Raw genomic sequence first — 21819 nt, 5'->3', positions numbered from 1 at the left:
GTGTAGTGTTCAGTATCCATATTTAAGTGGTGCCATGCTTTATTGTACAAACTGTATTTGTGTTTATTTTTGTAACAGACGAGAAATTGAAAAGGGATGTAGGACAAAGAGTAGAGGTTGCAGTAAATAGTGGGTAAGTATATGAGCCCATGTGCTTTCTGCATGGATTGCTATGTAAGTTAAAGAAATGGGGGACTGCATGTAAATCCGACGGAGCATTAGTTCGACATGCGTCCGCATGTCGGACTAGCGCCTGCTCCCGTGCTTGTGGTTATGGTTAGGTTAGGGTTTGAGGTGGGTTGTCGTTTGTAGGACCAATGACTAGTCTAACTAACGTACTGCACCCAAAGAAATGTGGTAATAACATCTAACATGGCTTGCAGTGGCTACTACACAGTGCTGGTAACGTACAGTATCTGTATCTGAGAGCAATGTAATGTAGGCTTCTTTGAGGCTGGAACCTGGCCCTTCTACTGATGTGTTTGGCATGAATTGTATATAGTAAGTTGCAGTCCTAAATCTTTTGTCTCTGGTCTTCAGCAGCCTACAAATAGAGAGGCTAGCAGCAGAGGAAGTCCAAACTGTGGAGAAGCCTCTGGATGTACCAGAGCCGGAGGTAGTTTTAGGTTGGGAAGTACTGGAGGCAGAGGGAACACTGACAGAAAAGGCAGAGTCCTCAGGATTAGTACATGCTATGTTGGGAGCTTTCCACAGAGGGTAAGTGGTGGATGGTGTGAAACCACTGCATTGCATGTTATGTTTTGTGGAAGAATTTAGCAATAAAGAGTATATAGAGTGTTACCGATACTAGTCCTTAAAACACAAAGTGTGCTGGATTCATTTTAAATTTTGCAAGCCTGTCAGCAAGTCCTAACCTTTGGACATCAATATAGACAGCCTTCTTTTTGACAAACATAAGTCAGACATCCCGTTACTCAGACCGGTTAAGACTCACCCGTGCTGCGGGTTAAAAATCACCTGTGGCTCCTGACATGCATGGCGGGTTACAACTAATCCGTGCTGTGGGTTAAAAATCACCCGTGGCTTAATTCCTGTGGTTAGGGTTAGGTTAGGGTTTGGGATAATGTTAGTAATGGTCTGACAAACGGAAGGTCAGACCAATGACATGTAGTATTCTGAAAATTGAGCCTTTAACTTATCTTTTGTGGGTCAGCTAAAATCAAATTGCATGGAATCACCTACATGAAATTAATGTAATTATTAACAATGGTTTACTAATATTGGCGTGCATTTAAACCATTATTTGAGTTTGGCCTGCAGTTACAATCACTTACTGTAGTATCTCCTTCTCATAGTTATGAAACTGTAGCATCGATGTTGGGTCCTACTGCCTCTACACCAGCTGAAGATTTCCCCACGGTTCTCTCTTCCTCTGTGGATCCTGAAGATATTGTGATCCCATCAGTATCTTCTGTAGCTTCCCCAGATGACACTGCTCTCGTTCAAACAATAGTGCCTGTAGACGAGCCACAGTTTGAGCGTTCGGTTCAAACTAAATACATAACTGAAGTGCCAAAAAGTGCAGAGCCTTACATGTTTAACCTAGCAGATGAACGGTCATCGTCAGCATCACCGACAGACAGTGAGAATGGGTTTGTGGGAGTTGCAGGACCAAATATTATGAGGAAATGGCCACCGTTGACAGATTTCCCCACGGTTCTCTCCACCTCTGTGGATCCTGAAGATATTGTGATCCCATCAGTATCTTCTGTAGCTTCCCCAGATGACACTGCTCTCGTTCAAACAATAGCGCCTGTAGATGAGCCGCAGTTTGCCCATATCACTGAAATCTCCAAGGAAGAGCTTGGGGGAGTTGAAGAAGAGAGGACCTTTATTGATTCGTGGGAATTGGAGGGGAGAACATCCACAGAGAGAGATTCGGTACAGACATCAGGGTCCACTGAAGGTTTGTTAGCAGGGGAGCAGGCTGAGACGGGACAGGATGAGAATAGAACAGTGATACCTTCCATGCTCCTGGACAAAGGGTGAGTGGCATCGCATCCCAAACGTTTTTGGTTGCACGTTGTGTAATCATTCCCTTGTGTGTCTGCATGCAAGGAGCAACGCTTTGACTGAAACGTGCTCACAATTAGACTGTTAAACTGTATGTGATTAGAGTCAGCTAGACTGCATGGGTTCCCAACCACTGGTACTAGTACCACTAGTGGTACTTGAGCCCCCCTCTGGTGGTACTCAGGAGGAGGTAGTTGTTCTGAGCAAGCAATTGGTTGAAATAGGCTCTCCGGCCGTGCTGAAATGAGCATGACATGAGCATGACCTAGCCGTAAGATTGTAGGATGGATTAATCACATTAGAAATATATCAGTTGTGCATCAGAGCAGCAGCAAAATTGTCTTAGGAATGGAACAAAAACAAAACTACTTAAAATTACATTTTCCTCCTGGGTTAATAATAGCTGAATAGGATGGGGAAGGTCTACGCTCCTGTATTTTAACATCAGTTATTACGTGGTACTTGGAGTGCCAGATATTTTCTGTGGTGGTACTTCAGTATAAAAAGGTTGAAACCCCCTGAGCTAGAGCACCAAGCTGCAGTTCATGATCACGTGACCTCAAGTGCAAGTCCGTCTGAGCCTAGAAAGACGCATTCCAGATATTCTGTAAAATAAAGACTGCTGCGTTGTACCCCCTAGTTGCTATTATATTCTGAAATTTGAGCCTTTAAAAAAACTAAAAAATATTTCACGTTTTTTGCATGGAATCACCTACATGAAATGAATGTAATCATTAACGGTTTAATAATATTGGTGTGCTTTGAAACCATTATTTGAGTTTGGCCTGCAGTTACAATCACTTACTGTAGTATCTCCTTCTCATAGTTATGAAACTGTAGCATCCATGTTGGGTCCTACTGCCTCTACACCAGCTGAAGATTTCTTAGTGGTTCTCTCCTCCTCTGTGGATCCTGAAGATATTGTTAACCCACCAGTATCTTCTGCAGCTTTCCAAGATGACACTGCTCTCGTTCAAACAATATCGCCTGTAGACGAGCCGCAGTTTGAGCGTTCAGTTCAAACTAAATACATAACTGAAGTGCCAAAAAGTGCAGAGCCCTACATGTTTAACCTAGCAGATGAACGGTCATCGTCACCATCACCGACAGACAGTGAGAATGGGTTTGTGGGAGTTGCAGGACCAAATATTATGAGGAAATGGCCACCGTTGACCGAAGCCGAAATCACTGAAATCTCTAAGGAAGAGCTTGGGGGAGCTGAAGAAGAGAGGACCTCAATTGATTCATGGCAATTGGAGGGGAGTCCATTGACAGAGAAAGATTTGGTACAGACATCAGGGTCCACAGAAGGTTTGTTAGCAGGGGAGCAGGCTGAGACGGGACAGGATGAGAATAGAACAGTGATACCTTCCATGCTCCTGGACAAAGGGTGAGTGGCAAGGGACCGCATCCCATCCCAAACGTTTTTGGTTGCACGGTGTGTAATCATAAATATACTGATTTTGCAGTTATAACGGTGTCTTTCGTTCTGCTTATCAATGCTTGCTTCAGTGTAAATGATTGGAGAGATTTGTGGCACAATAGCAATAAACAGCGTTTACAGTCTGTCCTTTATGTACTGCTGTGATAGTGTTGTGTCAAAATGCATGTTTTAAAAGAGACATCAAGTTGAAAACTGGACGTTTGTGTGGTATTATAGAGGGTATGCGCATGCGTAACGTGAATGGCACATCGAGTGGCAAACGACATGCGTGTGAGTTTAACATTGTTTAACGTTGTTTAATGCAATCAGATAGGGCTTTTCTGTTTGGATGCATGGGTTGTCAAGGCCAGAAAGTCGTTTTTTGCCAGTCAGTAGGCATTCCTGCATAACTTCCGGGTTTGATGATGATGTCACAAGCATACCCTCTATTGGCGGCATAATTGGATGGCTTTCTTGAAGTTTGTTTTTCTCCAGCTCAGCATATTTAGTTATGTAAACAAAGAATGGTGTTTTGACAGTTATGTGACAGTTAATAGAATGCGAGACCATGGGTCATGCTTGATATAATTTCTTGTTATAACTGTTACTACCTATATGAAGAATAGCTAATTCTGAAACATGCCCTTTTTATCCTTAAGACAACAAGATACAAGCTCAGGAGAAATGTCTACTACTGCCATACAGTCTGTCTCAGATAAGTTTGTGGTGGATGACAAATTACGAAAGGTAGAGCCCCTCCTGGATGACCCTTCATATGATGAAAACATTACTCCAGTTGAACCACAAACAGAAGTGCATCCCCCTCAACGAGGCAGAACCATCACGCGAGAACTTCCTCCAGAACCTAAACAGAAAGAGGGTGATGGAGATAAGGACAATGCTCCAGTCGTTCCATTACGTCCACTGAGGAGGAAAGATAGTTTAACGCCGGACCGCAAATACAAACCTGAAGCTGTGTCTGTCCAGAGGCAAGCAGAAGTTGTCCCTCCTCAGCGTACAAAGAAAAGAGACCGAAGCCTTCCCTCTGAAAGTCTACAGAAGATTGAGTCTGTCCAGAGCAAAACAGAAGTTGTCCCTCCTCAGCGTACAAAGAAAAGAGACCGAAGCATTACCTCTGAAAGTCTACAGAAGATTGACTGCAAAGATGCAACTGCTAAGATTATTCCTGCACAGACAACCCCTGACCTCGTTCCTCCACGCAGAAAGAAACGAGACAGTAGCCTGCCACCCGAGGGTCCTAATAAAGTTCATACCCCAGACAGTGTCGGAGAGGATTCCTCACAGCCTATAAGGAAACAAGATAATAGTCTACCACCTGAACACATGCAAAGAGCTCAACATATAAATGAAGCTGAAAACACATCTGTCCAGGTAGTGGTACCCAAAGATCCTGTCCCTCCTCGTCGTGTGAAAAGAAGAGATAGTAGCCTGCCACCTGAAGCTCCACAAGTAACAGAGAATGTATCCCTACCCATGTCTGAATTGCCCAACAAACCCATTAGAAGAAAATACTCTAGGGAGACTTCTGTTCCAACAACTGATAACCAACAGGATTTGGATGCCATGGTTACATCTGCTACTTTAACCACTGAACCAGTCCCCCCACAGAGGAGGAGATCCAACATTTCTGCTCCTGCTGCTGAGACTTTACACACCAGTGAGGACCCCAGCCAGGCAGTAACTGTATCGATCCCTCTACGGCCTGTAAGAAGAAAAGAAAGTTTCAGCACAGAACACGGAACACAGAAAACGGATGTCACTAAGAGCAAACCTCCACAGATGGCTGTAGAACTGGTATCCCAAGATGAATGTGAAAAGCCTGACAACACTGCTGCTGAGACTTTACAAACCAGTGAGGACCCCAGCCAGGCAGTAACTGTATCGATCCCTCTACGGCCTGTAAGAAGAAAAGAAAGTTTCAGCAAAGAACACAGAACACAGAAAACGGATGTCACTGAGAGCAAACCTCCACAGATGGCTGTAGAACTGGTATCCCAAGATGAATGTGAAAAGCCTGACAACACATCTGTCCAGGCACCTTCTGAGATGATTTCTCCACTGAAAACAAAGGGAAAGGACAGTATCCCCCCAAAGCAAGAATCTGAACTAGAGTCAGTAAATGATTTTGGTATTGGACAGACCGCCCCTCTATCAATTATCAGAAAAATAGCACCACCAAGACGTAGCAAGAAAAGCCTTGCAGGCAAACCTGAAACAAAGGTTGATGATGAGACAGTTACAGTAGATGAATTGAATGCGGCAAACAGGGAGTGTGCTGCTCTAGCCCAGACAGAGAACATACTGAGTGATGTTGTTGAGAAGGTTAGAGAGGAGCCAGAGCAGTCCGAGCTTTTAGAGGAAGCATCTGTTCAACATATGGAAATCACATCTCTGAAGACAGACGAATCAACACCGGAAATACAGAAAGAGGACGAACCAGCGTCTTTGCCAATCCCAATGCCTCGTGCAAAGAAACGGCTCAGTGGCTCCTTCCCAGATGACTTTGCACCCACGGAGGGAAGCTCTCCTGTCCAATCGGATATTATTTCACCCAACTGTGACCCCTGTAGAGAAGAAGCTCCACCAGTCAGCCAGAGAGGACGGTCACCTGTTGCCTCAACAGACACTGCACCAGTGGTACCCCAGCGCAAACCAAGGAGTAGCAGTCTCCCGCCTGTACCTCCTGGGGATCAAGCATCTAAATCTGGTGAAGCAGTAGCACCTTTACGTAGAAGAAAAAGCAGACAGGACAGTTCAGAGCTGATTGGACCCTCAAACTTGCCTGTTCCAAAACCAAGGGTAAAGAAACGCTTAAGTGGCTCATTCCCAGACGACTTTACACCACCTACTTCCCCATCTCCAACAGCTGATGTCTCAGACGATGAATCGGGGCAACAGGGTGAACAAACAAGCATGCCTGTCCCAATGCCTCGCCCTAAGAAACGTCTCAGTGCCACCTTCCCAGACGTTACCCCTCCTGCAGCCACTCAGATACCTACAGAAATCGAATCCTCAGAGGTCAAGTCAGCGTTAACTTCGGAGGTTAAACCTCCTGACAGTCACGATGCAAAAAAAGGCTCGGTATTGCTGGAATCAAGTATGATCTCTGAACCAGGATTTGTTACAGTTGTTGCTGGAACAGATGATATTGCATTAGAGATAGAACAAGTATTGGCTGAAACAGACTTTTGTCAGCCAGACACTTCAGAAGTTACTATCGACGTGAAGGCACTGGAAGAGGAAGAAGGCTGGACCTTTACAGATGAATCTGTTGTTGCAGAAGAGATTGTGCAAGCTGCAGCAGCAATGTCTGACCACGCTAACACGGAAATAGAGTCTGACACCGCTCCCACCGCCACAACTCAGGATGACTGGTTGGATTTGGTGGGTGGTAAAGACACTGAACCCATGGAGCCGAGCTTGAGTAAAAGAACAGGGGTTGAAGAGGTGGACTTTGACTTTGTGTCAGTAGATGTAGCTGCTGGTGCCCGTGGCTTAGATGAAGAAAGGTAAGTGGACTTGGTGGTACACACAAGTTTACACAAGTTTCAAACTGAAATGTCTGTGATTTTGCATTATTCCCATTCTTGGACCCGCAAACCATGTGTACCCGAAAACCATGTGTACCCTACCTACCCTACCCTATTAAAGGTAGGGTACACATGGTTTTCTTTGGTATAAGTGTTTAAAGGCTCTATATTGTGATAGTACTCATTGCTATATAGTGTTGGTTCAGTAACAGGAGTCTCCATATCTCCAGCTTTTTATTGAAAACGTATTTTCAGGTTGGGATACGAATTTTATCCAATCAGGATAGAGAACACAGTCAGGATACAGATTAAACAAGTAGAATTGTAAGTGACGACACAAAGAAATGAGCAGACAACGCTATAAAAATTAAGCTGATAAATGTATACTCTCTCCTGATTGGCTAAAAAGTTTGTCACCTACTATACCTGAAAATGTATTTTCTGTTTAGTAAAGAGCTGGAGAGACAGGGAGACCCTGTTACTGAACACTATAGCAATGATTACTATCATAATATTGTGATTTAACCTTTTAACAAAAATATTTTGTTAACCACTATCAGTTACCCTACCTTTATATATCACTTTATATATCATACTACTATACTTTATACTTTATATATCACTTACCCTACCTTTAACATGTCTGTGAAGTGTGAACTAGTTCCACTTGCAAAAACGTTTTAGAAGAACACATTCACGAATGTTTTGTTTGTCAAACAACTCACCCATCACTTTGTGGTGTGTTCCCGTTTCAGGCAAAAGGGTGCAGCAGAGGACTCCTCTGGTCAGCCTGTCCCAGTGCCTCGCGGAAAGAAGCGCTTGAGTGGTTCTTACCCAGATGACGGCCAATCACAAGCAGCTGGTGTCTGTTCAGCCAGCGAGCCAATGACGCCTCAAAAAAGACCTGCGGATGATAGCGCTGAAGTATGTCAACTCAAGAGTAGTCTGCGTTCACCAAATCACTCAACTCTTGAGTCATTTGATAGTTCGGACGTGGTGTCTTTGTCTAACAAATGACCAATTTTGCAATTTGTGTCTTGTTGTGTCAGAGTGTGTTGGCCAGTCCAGGTCTGGTGACCTCCAGCCAGTCTCTACTGGAGTGGTGTCAAGAAGTGACAAAGAGCCACAAGGGTCTCCGGATAACCAACTTTGGAACTTCCTGGAGGAATGGCCTGGCCTTCTGTGCCATCCTACATCACTTTTGCCCAGAGAAGATGTATGACAAATATTTAATTACATTATTATTATTATTATTATTACCCTAATTATTATTATTACCCTTATTACCATTATTATTATTATTATTATTTTGCTTATGTACAAAATGCTATGTTGTCAAAATGTCTGCCCTGCCTATTACTGTATGTGTGTTTGTTATATCTTATATATTTTTTCTTCTCTGCACAGTGACTATGAGTCCCTGGACCCTTATGATATCAAACGCAACAACAAAAAGGTGATTGCCCCTTTATCTTCATAATATTACCAACATTATACAGTAATGACTATTGCAGTGATTCTCAAACCTTTTCATTTCAAAGACTGACAGTTTTACATGATTTTCTACGCTGTAAACCCTTACAGGTCCATTTAGTTCCAATTGTGCACTCTCTGCATTACAAACCTGTTAGGGTCCATGTCACGGGGCAGCCCGTGCCCTATACACATACACATTGATGGAGAACAATGCACACCGAAACTACACAGTTGCATCCAATTAACTAACTTTGCCGGCCGGCTTGGAAGACCGTGTTAATGGACATGAGTGCATATTTTTATTATTGTAGCTCACAGTGAATTGTGAAAGAGAACAAGCAAATATTGCCACAGCATATATGTTTGGTGTCATTTGTTTTTAATTATGATTGTTTGGCACCTGGCTCTCCTGCAGTACTGGTGATCCTCTTGACTGAGTGGAGGAAGGTACCAAGTGCTATAGAGCAGGAGGGGCGTCTGTCGGGGTTACAAGAGCTCTTGTGTTATGTTTTCTATTTATCTTGATGTTGTGTAATGTATCTGAAATGTATTCGAATTGGTTTAGTTAAAGTAGGTAATTGTGTAAGTTAACTCATGGGCCGTAGTTAGCCAGATGTTGAGTTAAATGTGTTACCAATTACAGAACTGTTCCTTGGTATTGTCTTGCCTAGTATAAGAGGGAGGCTGCAGTGGCAGTGAGTCAGTTCAGTTGGGCTTGGAGCAACCAGAAGGTAACACCCAGGGAGAGCTGCTAGGGGGAACTTTGATGGAAGGGTTTTAGCCTGATAGTTTCTCAAGTTCTGGGTTTGGTTTCCTAATTTGCTTTCAAGTAATTTTCTGTCTTTTGTAAGTTTAGTCTTCAGTGTTTCTTTTGTTTGTTAGACCGGTCTTTCTACTGTAAATACACTGCAACCAGGGGAAATAAAACACCCTAAACGGTATTTTTTTTGTCACTTTTGGAGCCTTGGCCACTCGGCCACCTTTACAGTCCATTTAGTTCCTACAGTAACTATCAAGAATTTAGCGATGAGAACTAGTGAGCTACTGTAAAACCATAAAGGGCCTTTCAAACGTGAAGCCATTCAACACGCCTATAGTTCGTTTTCAATGAGACCTGAGTTTTTGTGCGGAGCACTGTGTCACAACTCAAGCGTATTTACGTGAGCGCGGTCCCGTGAATTAGTTTCGCGCGTTTTGTGCACGCCCGCGTTCCTCGCTTCCCTATTTAAGACAACAATCAGTCAATCAAGTCAAACATCTGGTCTTTCTGTTCCCCGACAGGCCTTTGATGGTTTTGCTGAGCTGGGTATCTCCAGGCTGCTGGGGCCCTCCGACATGGTCATGGAAGCGGTGCCCGACCGCCTCATCGTCATGACCTACCTCAACCAGATCCGCACTCACGTCACGGGCCAGGAGCTGAGCGTGCTGCAAATAGAGAAGGACAGCAGCGAGTCCAGCTACGCCGTGGCGGCATCCCGAGACCAGCGAGAGGCCGCGGACCCCGAGGCCGCCGTTCGCTACTGCGCTCAGCGGCTACAGGAGGAGGGCTTCACTCTGGACTCTGGACCGGCGGCCGCGGAGGAGAACGGGAGCGATAAGGACACGAAAGCCGCCGGGGACATGGTCCCGCCTCCCAGAACCAAGCGATCGCAAGGCGGCGCGGCGGTTGGCGTGCAGGCGCCCGTCGCGCCACCCAGGACTCTGCACTTCCTCTCCAAGACTGGTTTCTCGCATGTGAAAGATGCCGATCTGGTCAAAAAGCGTAGGTCACAGCGCAGGAGTATGGATGACGGAGATCCCTCGGCGGTAAGAGGCCTACCATGATGTATTTACACATGAGGTTTTCTCCATGTATGTATTATGATTACATACAGTATGTTGTGTCTCCACAGGCTACTGCCGGGCTAGAAGAAAACACTGCTGCCCGGAGGAAATCAGAAACAGGTGGGCTGTTCATAGCAATGCAATGCAATGTTTAGAGCTGTACTATACCTCTTTTTAATGAATACGATTTGATTTAGTCCAATCTGTATGGTAGAGCATGTTTATAATTCATACAATTGTGGTGGTTGTATTTGCTAACCCTGCTCTTCTTGAGACATTTGATCCTGTGTCTGGTTTGACAAGTGGTACTGGATGCAGGTCAACATTCAATTTCTCAAGCAAGGCAGCTATAGGCTTGGCCCTAGTGGTAACAATTTCAGAAGTCGTGCAGGAGACCTGCGTTCAAATCCGGTGTGGGACATGACAGTTTGCACTGCAGCTTTAACGTTTTGCCTTTGTTTCTCCCAATGGACAAACATCGCCCACTTTGATTATGATGACTTCTTGCTGCTGTTTGCTGCTGTCATTACAGAATTGTGCACCACATTTATGGATATTGTGGTTTATTGGATTTCTGTGTTTTCTCATGCAGAGGGCAGAGAGACTGAAACAAACGCTGAGAGGACGCCAGAGGAAGAAAACCAGGTCCGTTGAAGTTTCCACAACCACATATGAGTTCTCAGTCAGACTGATTTCAGTCATTTGGATTCCATATAGAAGCCATCATGTCTTCAATGGAAGCATGTTGCACAGCACAGCCTGTAGATCGGCTATTTTGGTTATTATTTTAAGATCAGAGCATTTGAAGTGGTCAAATTAGCAATATAATATTCAGAAGCATCTTCCATAAATCTAAATAGTCTTGGATATTTCATATAAAGGCAAAGGCATAAAGTCTCAATCCTTCACCTGGTTGGTAGTATGTAGAACAACAGGAATATTTCAAAAAGAAAATTACATATTTTCTGTCGATTGTTTAGGAAACAGCGCTAGTGTAAGGACCTCAAACAGTTTCACAAATCTTAATGGCCATACAAACCTTTTTCAGTCATATTTTGCTTGAATCCATGCACCTGCGTGCAACTAAATAATGTGTTTGTTTCTTTTTGTGTATGTGTGTCTAGGACCCCAACCAGTATGTGCTCAGTGAGCTGGAGGCTTTGGAACCAGAACAGAAGCACGTTGACAACAGAGCTGACGTGGTGGAGAGGAAGCTCAGAAGTCTGATGGAGACAGGTATAGAACGACAGTGTTTCACAATTGTCCACTAGTAGTGACTCCAAGAGTGGCAATGTCAGTCAGTCGGTCCATCCATCTGCCCAAATAGTGATGAAAGATTAATCGGCAAACACATCGGTATCGGCCAATTCTGGTAGTATTTTGATTAATCGGCATCGGACCGATTAATTATCAATCAGACAGATGAATTAATCGTCCGATTGTCTTTACAGATAAACAATCCCAAAGTAACAAGCTTGAACAGATCTACAAGCACACAATATTAAATATAAGGTATTAAGTTAAATCTGATTTGCCTACAGAATGAGATCACATCGACATTGCTAATATCGGTTAATCGGCCATAACGGCAATTAATTATATTGGGTATCGATATTGGCCAAAATGTCTCATCGGCACATCCCTACTCGCAAACATACCGTGACAGTATGGGGCTCTAAGGACAGTTGAAACCCCTTACTGTAGGTCCGGTTGGGTGTAACTAGCAGCATGGCCTCAATGGGTTGCTAACAGGGCTTTTAGACTCTCTTTAACCATTTTGACCTGAGATCTAAGCTCCGATCTGCTATTTTTCAATAGCTAAAGCATAACATAATGCTAACACCAGAGTATCAGATTTAAAAATAGAACAGAATAGAAACATTATTGTCCACACATGTAGGGCTGTTACGACTACAAATTTAAGTTGATGATTAATTGTCACACAAATAATTGCGATTGACGATTTAATTGTGTTTTATGCATTGAACATTGGAACATTTCACAATTTGTATTTCCGTTTGCCTTTTAGGCTTCGTAATCACAACTAACTAACTTAAATAAATTACTGACACATTTAATAATAATTTTATATATTATTTTCTTCCCAAATAAATAGCAGAAGTGGCTTTTCAACATGGAAACGATTGACGATTATGCAAAAACATTTGCGATTATCTCAAATACCTGTGATTAGGCCATTATGTAATAATTGTGACAGCCCTACACACATGTACTGTACAGCAGTTACTTAAGTAAGAAATGTGAGTATGTTTTCCACCAAGTTTATAACAGAAGTTAAATACGTTCAAGACACCACAATCAAAAGCATCGTATACTGAACTAATTCTAAAACTGATGTACACTACAGCCTTTTGGATATGCACAATATGTATGATAGTGACTGAAAAGGCTACACGACTACATGTTGCAGGAAGTGACAAGGTGGAGGAGGAGAAGCTGATTCAGGAGTGGTTCACCTTGGTCAACAAGAAGAACGCTCTTATCCGGAGACAGGACCACCTCCAGTTACTGTAAGACCATTTTCATATCAAGGTCCATTATTTATTTGGCTTTTGAGCCACAAACCACCATTTGATGACATTTAGCCTCTAAGACTTAGAATATTTTGTTATCATTGGATAAGATTGTGTCCACTATTTCATGCTGTATTGATGTTGGTACCATTAGGAGAGAAATATCATATCATAAGTATATAAACAAGTGCTTTACATAAGGCATAATAAGATATTTAAGACAGAAAGGGCATTTAAAATCATAATAGAATAAATAATAAGGCATAACAAAATAAAGGTCAGGACGCAATATATAAGAGCATTCTATATACATGGGACTTATATGGGAAGTAGGGCAAATCACAAACACGCGTGCACGCACGCAAAGCACAAGACAACCCTGTACATTATGCATTGCACATTCATGCATATGCAAAAGCCCGCACATAAAAACACACCACCCAGTATCAATTATTTAATGCAGCATGTGTTTTCCGACTGACAGACTGGAGGAACAGGACTTGGAGAGGAAATTTGAGCTGCTGAACAAGGAACTGAGAGACATGATGGCTGTCGAAGGTAAGACTTATTTAAACAGAAAAAAGGTGACATTTAAGCATCTACGTAGCTCTTCCTCAGACGAGAGTCCCACACACGGCCTCTATATGATAGCAACAGAACACAGTCGAGAATCAATTTTCCTTTGATACCCTTCCTTCCAAATTGTAGAAATGGTAAATAATAGTGCAGTTACAGCATATACAGTAAGCACTTTACATTGATTCACGGCCGGGAGAATCATGCAAGGCTGCTTGCCTGTTCATCAGGCAACCACCTCCTGAGCCACTGCCACCCAAATGACTCACACTGTGCTCCAGTGGACTGTACTTGGTGCAGCGTTAACAGAAGACTGTCAAACCACCTGGCACTTTAAACGGATCCAATATAAGCCTCCCAAGGCCTTCAAATACCATAACTTTGTGGTCTTGGGCTCATTAAGCTGTGTACGTTAACCACCACAACATACAGTTTGACCAAACAATACGATACGTCCATCTATTTATAAATACTCTATACTTAAACAACTCTAGTGGTATTTATATTTTTGTTTGTTTCATTGCATCTTGGTGTTTGTGTGTCTCAAATATCACTGGTTTTTAGGAAGTATCTGTAATTCGGATGACGAAAGCGATATGAAACATCCTAGAAAAGAACTTCTCTATTTTCGGGGGTATTTTTACATTCAGTAGAAATGTCACTGGGTAAAGGACAAAACCACATAAACAAACAAGCACACACATCCACTCTTAAAGTGCCAAGTGCAGGATAAAAGTGCTCCTCGGAGCACAGGTCTCTGCCAGGCCAGGTAATAGAAATCAATCTCAGCCAATCAGGATGAAATCCACGCCGCGTTTTGAGCTTGTGGATCTGCTACTAAAAGTATCAGATTTGGAACATATGAAGTTTCCACTGGACTCAGACGATGCACTCAGGGCGTCATGAAGCTGCATCTCATACGGCATATAGACTGCGACAGGGCAGACAATTATGGCCGACAACATTGTTCGCTGTGCGTCACAGAAAAAGTGAAACCAATAAGAGTCACTTGTCCAACGGACAAGTAAAGAATATAATGCACTTGTCCGGAATGATTTATTACTTGTCCTTGACAACAGGACAAGCCCTGGACTGTGATGTATTGTGTTGTATTTACTGGTCGACCAATAAATTACATACGGTACATTGTATTAGTTTGGCTCATTTCATGCCCAAAGCACCAGACTACCTTCACATATGGCAATATTACAACGGTTTGATATAGTAAAATGACAACAAGGCATGAAAAGAACACATACAGTACATACACTTAACCCATTTTGGGAGGGAACCCATTTTGGTGTTGGCATCAAAATGGGTTAGTATAGCAGATCTACAAGCTCATATCGCGCCACCGAGTGGCGCGATACGAGTTTGTAGGTCTGCTATTTTTGAAAAATCGAAGACACTTTTAGAATCTGATCTCAGGTCAGAATGGGTTAATAATGAAACTGTCAGGATGTAATAGACATTTTTAGAATCTGATCTCAGGTCAATGTTTTCCTCTATTATCTCCCTCTCCAGAGTGGCAGAAGACCCAGGCCCATAAGCACAGAGAACAGCTGCTTCTTCAGGAGTTGGTGTCTCTGGTCAACCAAAGAGACGAGCTGGTCCACAACATGGACGCTAAGGAACGAGGGTGAGACAGACAGACAGACACACACACACACACACACACACACACTTGGCCGTCTTCAAGTAGGGAAGCCCAGATGGCGAAGGCAATCTCTGTCGCTGCACTAGCAACTCCTACAAGTTGGTCAGGGTGCCTGACTGCCTGTTCAGTCGGAACTGGTTCTCAACCGAGGAGTCGCGACCCCTCGGGGGGGGTCCCGAAATTATTTAAAAACATATACCGGTGTATATATATATATATATATATATTTATTTTATTTTTTTCTTAAGGGCTGCATGGCTGGAAAATGGAAATGTAGAGTTTACATGGTACACATAGTGCATGCATAATGCATACACTTTCCTTAATGATTATATCTGGTTTCAGTATTATAGTTATTGTAGCGGTCAATTTGTATTGGTGGTCTGGAGGGGGGCGAGGCGGGGGTCACCGAGACATGGCAAAAGCATTTTCGGGGGTCCCCAGCCAAAAACGTTGAGAACCCCTAATGTAAGTTACATTTAGATAGTGTGAATGTGCAAGCATTGACCAGTGGCCAGTGTTGCTTTCTACTAGTCTGCTAGTCTGATTTTTAACCTGCTGTAGTTTTTCACCTGAAGTGGAAAACAATCGCGACGGCAACTCTGTTGCTAAACACCCCTAAAGGTGAGGTCACACCAAACTTTAACCCATTTAGGCCTGACGTCGAAATAAAAAAAAAGTTCCCTCTGAAAGAATATATACCTACGATTTTCCGCCCAAAACGGGTTAATTCTGCCTATGAGGGTAGATAATGTTGCCATTGGGTGCTTTTCAATAGCATTGGCAGGATCGGATGGGAACGAATCGGTTTGGAGCCAATAGCAAATTTCTGCCAAAAAAGAAAAGGAAAGCTCTGTTCCTATTGAAAAGCATTGGCAGAATCCGCTCTCATAGGCAGTAATATAGGCTATACTTTTCACTAAGAGACAAGATGTAGGTGTTGGCTATCTAACAAGACAGGCATTAACAATAAATAACCTGGTCTGGGGTGAGGCTGCCCTCTCAGCACCCCTACATCTGGCAGCTATGCTGTCAGGTGAAATGGATAGAATACTTTATTGGCAACAGTTAAATCACGAATTAAAAGCACCAAAACGGATTAATCACAAAAAAGCCAAAGCTTGTTTCCATTGTTATCCATTATAAAACAACATACAAACACAAAAATAAATACTAATTTAGACTGTTATAAACGGTACACATGGGACAAGCGACTTAACAATGGCGCCACGAAAGAATGAGCCATTCACATTTTGAAACGAAGAAATATATTATTTTCATCCCAAAAATTATTATTAGAAATATTTTGGGATTCAAATAAATAAATAAATAACAGAAACCAAAAATGTAAGAAAAGAAAAAACTAAAGGGACTTATAAAAACGTGTCCGCGACCTACAAATGGGTCCCGACCCAGTGTTTGGGAACCAGTGGTCTACAACACCCTCCCCCAGACCAACCAGTAAGGGTCAGCGGTGACACTGACTGCTCGGGGGGAACAGGGAATTTGCATAATTGACTAAATTACCCTGGGGAAACAAACGGAAGACATTTTATGGATGTTTTCCCCCCATGCGCAGGGCCTTGGAGGAGGACGAACGGTTGGAGAGAGGTCTGGAGCAGAGGAGGAGGAAGTACTCCAAACAACAGAAGGACTGTGTGGTGCAGTGAGCACTGCACGGGGGTAGGGGGGGGGGGGGACAGTGGGTTGGACTGATCAGAGAGACCCTCTGAAGTCTGAAGTCAAGTCAATTGTACTTGTATACGGCGCCGAATCACAGCAAAGGTTGTTTCGTGACACATTACATTACAACACTCTTTACAATTCACCCGTGAGCAAACGCCAGGCAATGGCAGCGAGGGAAGAAGAAACCTTGAGCTGAAAGAGAAAGGGGGGCGACAGACACAGAGATGGATAACAGAAACAGTAATAGCAATAACGAATATAATAGTCCACAGCCATAATCCATGGAAAGCACAAAAACCCCAGGGAAGAAGTCAAGTTAATAACATGCCTGGATGGGATATGAATCCTTACAGATGGAGAATGCGTAACGATGTTGGTGTTGTGCGCCGAACATAGTCGATCTAAAAGCACCTACAGCGTGCTGAAGATGCAACGCGTTGTGGGCTTGTAGATTGGCTATGTTCGGCGCGTGACACCATCATAAGACGTAGCATAAATGACAGGACAGTACATTGTGGTTTCTTTCATGTGCCCCCTACATGTCTTGTGTTATTGAATGGGCCTCCCGCCACACAGGAAAGTTGACCACTCCTTGTTTTATTTTTTTCTGGTTTTGAGTGTGGATTCCTTGCAGATTTTATTTTGTTAGGTCATGCCACAGACACTTTGTTTTAAATGTAAAGTGTGCTGGTTGTAAATGTGTGCTTGTTGGTTAGATTTGTTTTGTTTTATACATACAAGTTACTGAAAAGTTACTGAATTCATCACCATAATTGCCTTACTGTAGGATATATTGCAGTATAAATGGTCATGCAGTTGATCTCACTGTCGAGTACCTGCATGTATACCATTTTTCAGTACAGTGTATGTAGAGGGGTGACCTCAGAAAGACATTTCGGACACGTCTTTTTAATTAATTGGGTGGGACGTGCATGTCGACAGATTGTTGACCGACATAACAGAGGACAAGGTTTGGTAACTCGTGCAAAAAATGGGAAGTGATGTTTTTGACAAAGAAATGTGTACGTGTTACGCAAATCAAATGTTATTCTATAAGTTATTGAATTAATTTAAGGTTTTACGTTATTTATTGAGAATGCACCATCCAGAGAATCTGCCACTCACATGCTTTGTATTTCTTTTTGGGGGTTTTAGCCAGAGTTCAAAAAAGAACTAAGAACCATGTTCTATTAACAGTATTTCTTCCACTTTAGAGGATATATTTTCACAGGGTGTACCTGTGTTACGAAGAACGCAGGTAACGATATTAATGTAAGCGGAGCGTCAATAATTATAACCTAGTCTATTTATCTGTTACTTTTAACATAGTTTCATGCTATGAAACAGTTTTTAAACATACATTTTACATGAACACTACAGTATGTTCTGTGACTTGTGTGAACAGAGATAATTTTGACCCTTGGGAAACTTTCTCATTGAAGAAGAGGGAAAATATTATATTTTTCTGAAATTAAAAGGTAGACTTACAGATTGTGCTTACAAACATCCACACCTGTGATTTTATTTTCTCCAGAAGTTGGTCACTGAATGTTGAATCATTTGACCCTTTGTACAGTATAGTACAGTATGTATGGTCCTGTTGATAACTGTACTCTGTATCATCGATGTCGGGTGGAAATGTTGTTTGTTCAAAACTGTTACTTTTCAGGAAATGGAAAACATAACATGCATATTCCAATGGATCCAATGTAGTTACATTTACATTCCATTGGTTAAATATGTATAAAACCCATAGACTTTCAACCTGTCATCCCTATTTTGAGCATGTCATTATTGAAGAACTTTTTCAAAACGTTTAAATCCTTTTAGAAAACCTAGCCTTGCCCTATCTACAAGCTCACAACGTGTTGTGTGCTTGCTTTGCTTGCTTGCTTTACTGAAGTAAAAGTGTCAATACTTCAAGGACTACTCCGTTACAAGTAAAAGTCCGGAATTCAAAATTCACTTGAGTAAAAGTACAAACGTGTTGGTATCAATTCAAGATGTCCTTAAGGCACCAATGTATAAAAACGTTTGAAAATAGCAGAAAATTTTACTTAAGTACAGTACTTGTACGACAGTATAACATTGGGCGTTCATTTATGAAAATAACACAAAAGATATGAATTATGGACATACAAGTTTTCCGCCTAACCGACGATATATTTCCTGCCTTGTCAGTGAACAAAATCCATTAGTGTATTAGAGCAGCGGTAGGCTACCCCAATGTGCCAACACTGGCGTGTGAGAGATGTGTTTTCTTTTCAAATTAAATATTCAAAAAAGGTCAGTTAAATTAAGTCCCCTCACATCCATATAAATCCCGCACATAATTCTACATTCATTCAAACTCCTAACTCTGACTGCAGGGGATTGAGTCTGAGAGATGCAGGTGGATTATTCAGAGTCTAATGATCATTACATCCTGATGTGAACAAACGTATTTTTAAAGAACACATGGACAATCAAAATCACTTGGAAATATTAAATTTTGAAGTGGTGTCGTAATTAAACATGATGTTGATATGGTACACTAAATATCAAGAAAATGAAAACGTGTCAAAAAGATTGCCAACTCCTGTAATAGAGAACGTCAGCTTTGCTCTCTGGTTTCTGTGTTTTAGTTTGCAGTTAATTCCAGCCTGTGATCCCGTCATCACAATGCCATACTGTTGCATGTGGCAACATTTGAAAAGATTTACAGGTTGTGTTTTTGTAACTGATTGCTGTTTTCGGAAAAGGTTTTGATTGTTGTTTTAATGTTATATTTGCACTATTTGTAAAGATTGGAAAATACAAAGCTATTTTAGATCTCTTTAAACTGATTGCTCCTTCATTTTACTCAGCCTTTACATTTTATTCTAAGATTATTATGTTTGTTTGTTTGGGGCGTTATTCTTTTGCTTTATTCAGATAGTTGATACCAGTAATGGAGAGATTTATACTTGGATGTGCATTGTGCATCACGCTGTTGCACACTGAATATAGCCAATCTACAAGCTAACAACATGCTGCAGAGTCTTGTGAGCTTGTATATGTCTGCTATTTCCAGTGCACAACACTGTCTGGCACACAACTAAATCAGCCTTAATTGGCACCCCAGTTTGTTACATGTGTGATGTGAATCTTTCTATAATGAATCTAACATCCAGAGACGATACACGGTATACACAGAGGTATACGTACATGGGGCGAGGCATGACATGCAGCACAAGACAGATCTCAATGGAGGCAGATCGTCTCAGGTCCCACTTGGAACGAAGAGGATTGAGTATGTAAGTATACACAGAGGTAAGTACACTTACATCTCATCTCTCTTGCTGCTTTTCACATCCATCCATGCACTTTGCCCATCTTGCTTCGTTTCACCTCCTTTCACATCCTACCAAAATGCAAGATTATCACCTTTCAACTTTTCAAACTCAGCTCAGTCCTGAGGGTTATTGCAGTTTGGGAATTTATATTAGTTTTTCCTTTTTCTTTTCAATTTCAGTTTTTCAGAGTTTTAATTTGTTTTGTAATGTATTGGGTATTTGTCAGGAGTGAGATTTAAAAAGGTCAAGGTCTCAAGTGTGTTAGAAAACGTCACATCGTCAACATCAGGCACATCAAAAACATTGGAAGATAGATTTCATATCCACCCAAAATAGGCTTTTTGTTTCAAAAGGGCCAATCCTGCAAACTTTGAATGCCAATGTTAGCCAATTAGGATGGAAAATGAAATATCGGACAGATCCATTTTGAACACATGACTAGAAATAGTGTGTAACGATTTGCAGGATTTTGTTTTTCAAAATTCGGCCTCCTGGTGGTGCTATAACAGGCCGTTCTGGAAGTTCACCGTTGGCATCCAGGGAGTGTGTGTGCAAAATTTGGCATCGACCGGGTTAAGATCTTTCAACCTGCTCTGCTTATCTTGGCCATGCCGTTCTGGCTGAACATCTGAACGACATTATTCGTGAATATTCATACATTTTAAACATATTCATGAATATTCATACACTAAACACATATTACTCCAGATTCTTTTTTTTTTTTTTTTCAAAAATAGCATATGTACAAACTCAAAACACGTTCTCTGAGTTTAGAGCAGCTTTTTTAATAGGGACTCAAGTATAGTTAAAGTTGTTCCCAACCTGTGGGTCAGGATCCCCTGGGGGCTACCGTCCACAGATGAATTAATTAATTTTATTTGTATAGCACCTTTCCAAACATATAGTTACAACGTGCTTTACAGACAGGTTATAAAACAGTAATCATAAAAACATCAAAACAACAAAGCATCAAAACATCAGAGACAATAAAACATGAAGAAAATAACAGGTCAATAAAACAATTTAAAAACAATATTAGGAAAAACACTTGGCATACAGATGTGTTTTTAAAAGCGTTTTAAAAGAAGGCACTGATTCTGCTAATCTAAGGGCCAAGGGCATGCAGGGAGTTCCAGAGCAAAGGTGCCCGAGCCGCAGATGACAGCAAATTGAAAAATACCAATAAAATAATTACAAAAAAAGCACTTACTGCATCAAAATGCAACAAACTATACTATAGATAGGAGCCAAAAGGAAGCACGCACATCTCCAGAAATTCTACAGGTGCTGAACAAGAAATATACGTACAATGAAAATGAAGGGATGTCCGTACAGTTGTGCGGACAACCCTTCCTTTCAACAAACTATACTATAACATAAGAAAGAGGCAACACTTGTGAAAATCACTGATGTACAAGCTCACTTGTATAGCAGATGTACAAGCTCGCATAGCGTCAGCGTACATGGCACCAAGCTGTGACAGCTTGAATATCTTCTATTTTTGAACACTTGAATCTAAAATGACACATGCTTTCCTGCATGGTGTTAATGCGTTAAAGTGGTTATGGCTACAACAGTTTGTACTCAGTGGTCTAAAGTAATTGAGACTTTCACTTAAGTACAAATTTGCTGTATTTGTACTTTATTGAGTATTTCCAATTCAAATACTATAATTATTTCTACTCCACTACATCTCAGATCCTAATATTGTACTTTTACTCCACTACATTTTTTTTGAAAACTT

The 21819-nt window shown here is 41.8% G+C and overlaps 1 protein-coding gene across 12 annotated transcripts in view; it reads left to right on the top strand.

The window, feature by feature from the left end:
* The window catches only part of ehbp1l1a (EH domain binding protein 1-like 1a), a 56804-nt gene extending 37222 nt beyond the window's left edge, over positions 1 to 19582 (top strand). For 9 of the 12 annotated variants that reach the window (XM_083789089.1, XM_083789084.1, XM_083789088.1 and 6 more), the window contains 16 exons: positions 79 to 133; positions 541 to 717; positions 1317 to 2006; positions 2861 to 3424; positions 4117 to 6987; positions 7764 to 7932; positions 8058 to 8224; positions 8416 to 8464; positions 9766 to 10290; positions 10377 to 10428; positions 10901 to 10953; positions 11433 to 11544; positions 12740 to 12839; positions 13327 to 13400; positions 14943 to 15057; positions 16655 to 19582. In XM_083789089.1, the coding sequence (XP_083645215.1) occupies positions 79 to 133; positions 541 to 717; positions 1317 to 2006; positions 2861 to 3424; positions 4117 to 6987; positions 7764 to 7932; positions 8058 to 8224; positions 8416 to 8464; positions 9766 to 10290; positions 10377 to 10428; positions 10901 to 10953; positions 11433 to 11544; positions 12740 to 12839; positions 13327 to 13400; positions 14943 to 15057; positions 16655 to 16745 (5864 nt within the window). In that variant the 3' untranslated portion in view covers positions 16746 to 19582. The remainder of the gene's footprint in view (positions 1 to 78; positions 134 to 540; positions 718 to 1316; positions 2007 to 2860; positions 3425 to 4116; positions 6988 to 7763; positions 7933 to 8057; positions 8225 to 8415; positions 8465 to 9765; positions 10291 to 10376; positions 10429 to 10900; positions 10954 to 11432; positions 11545 to 12739; positions 12840 to 13326; positions 13401 to 14942; positions 15058 to 16654) is intronic. The other 3 variants (XM_083789083.1, XM_083789081.1, XM_083789082.1) reach the window with 3 other exon arrangements.
* The last annotated feature ends 2237 nt before the right edge of the window (positions 19583 to 21819 follow it).

Source organism: Protomyctophum parallelum (genome assembly GCF_964188405.1).
Source record: "Protomyctophum parallelum genome assembly, chromosome: 18".
Lineage (NCBI taxonomy): Eukaryota > Metazoa > Chordata > Actinopteri > Myctophiformes > Myctophidae > Protomyctophum > Protomyctophum parallelum.
This window is presented reverse-complemented; position numbering and strand designations above follow the sequence as displayed.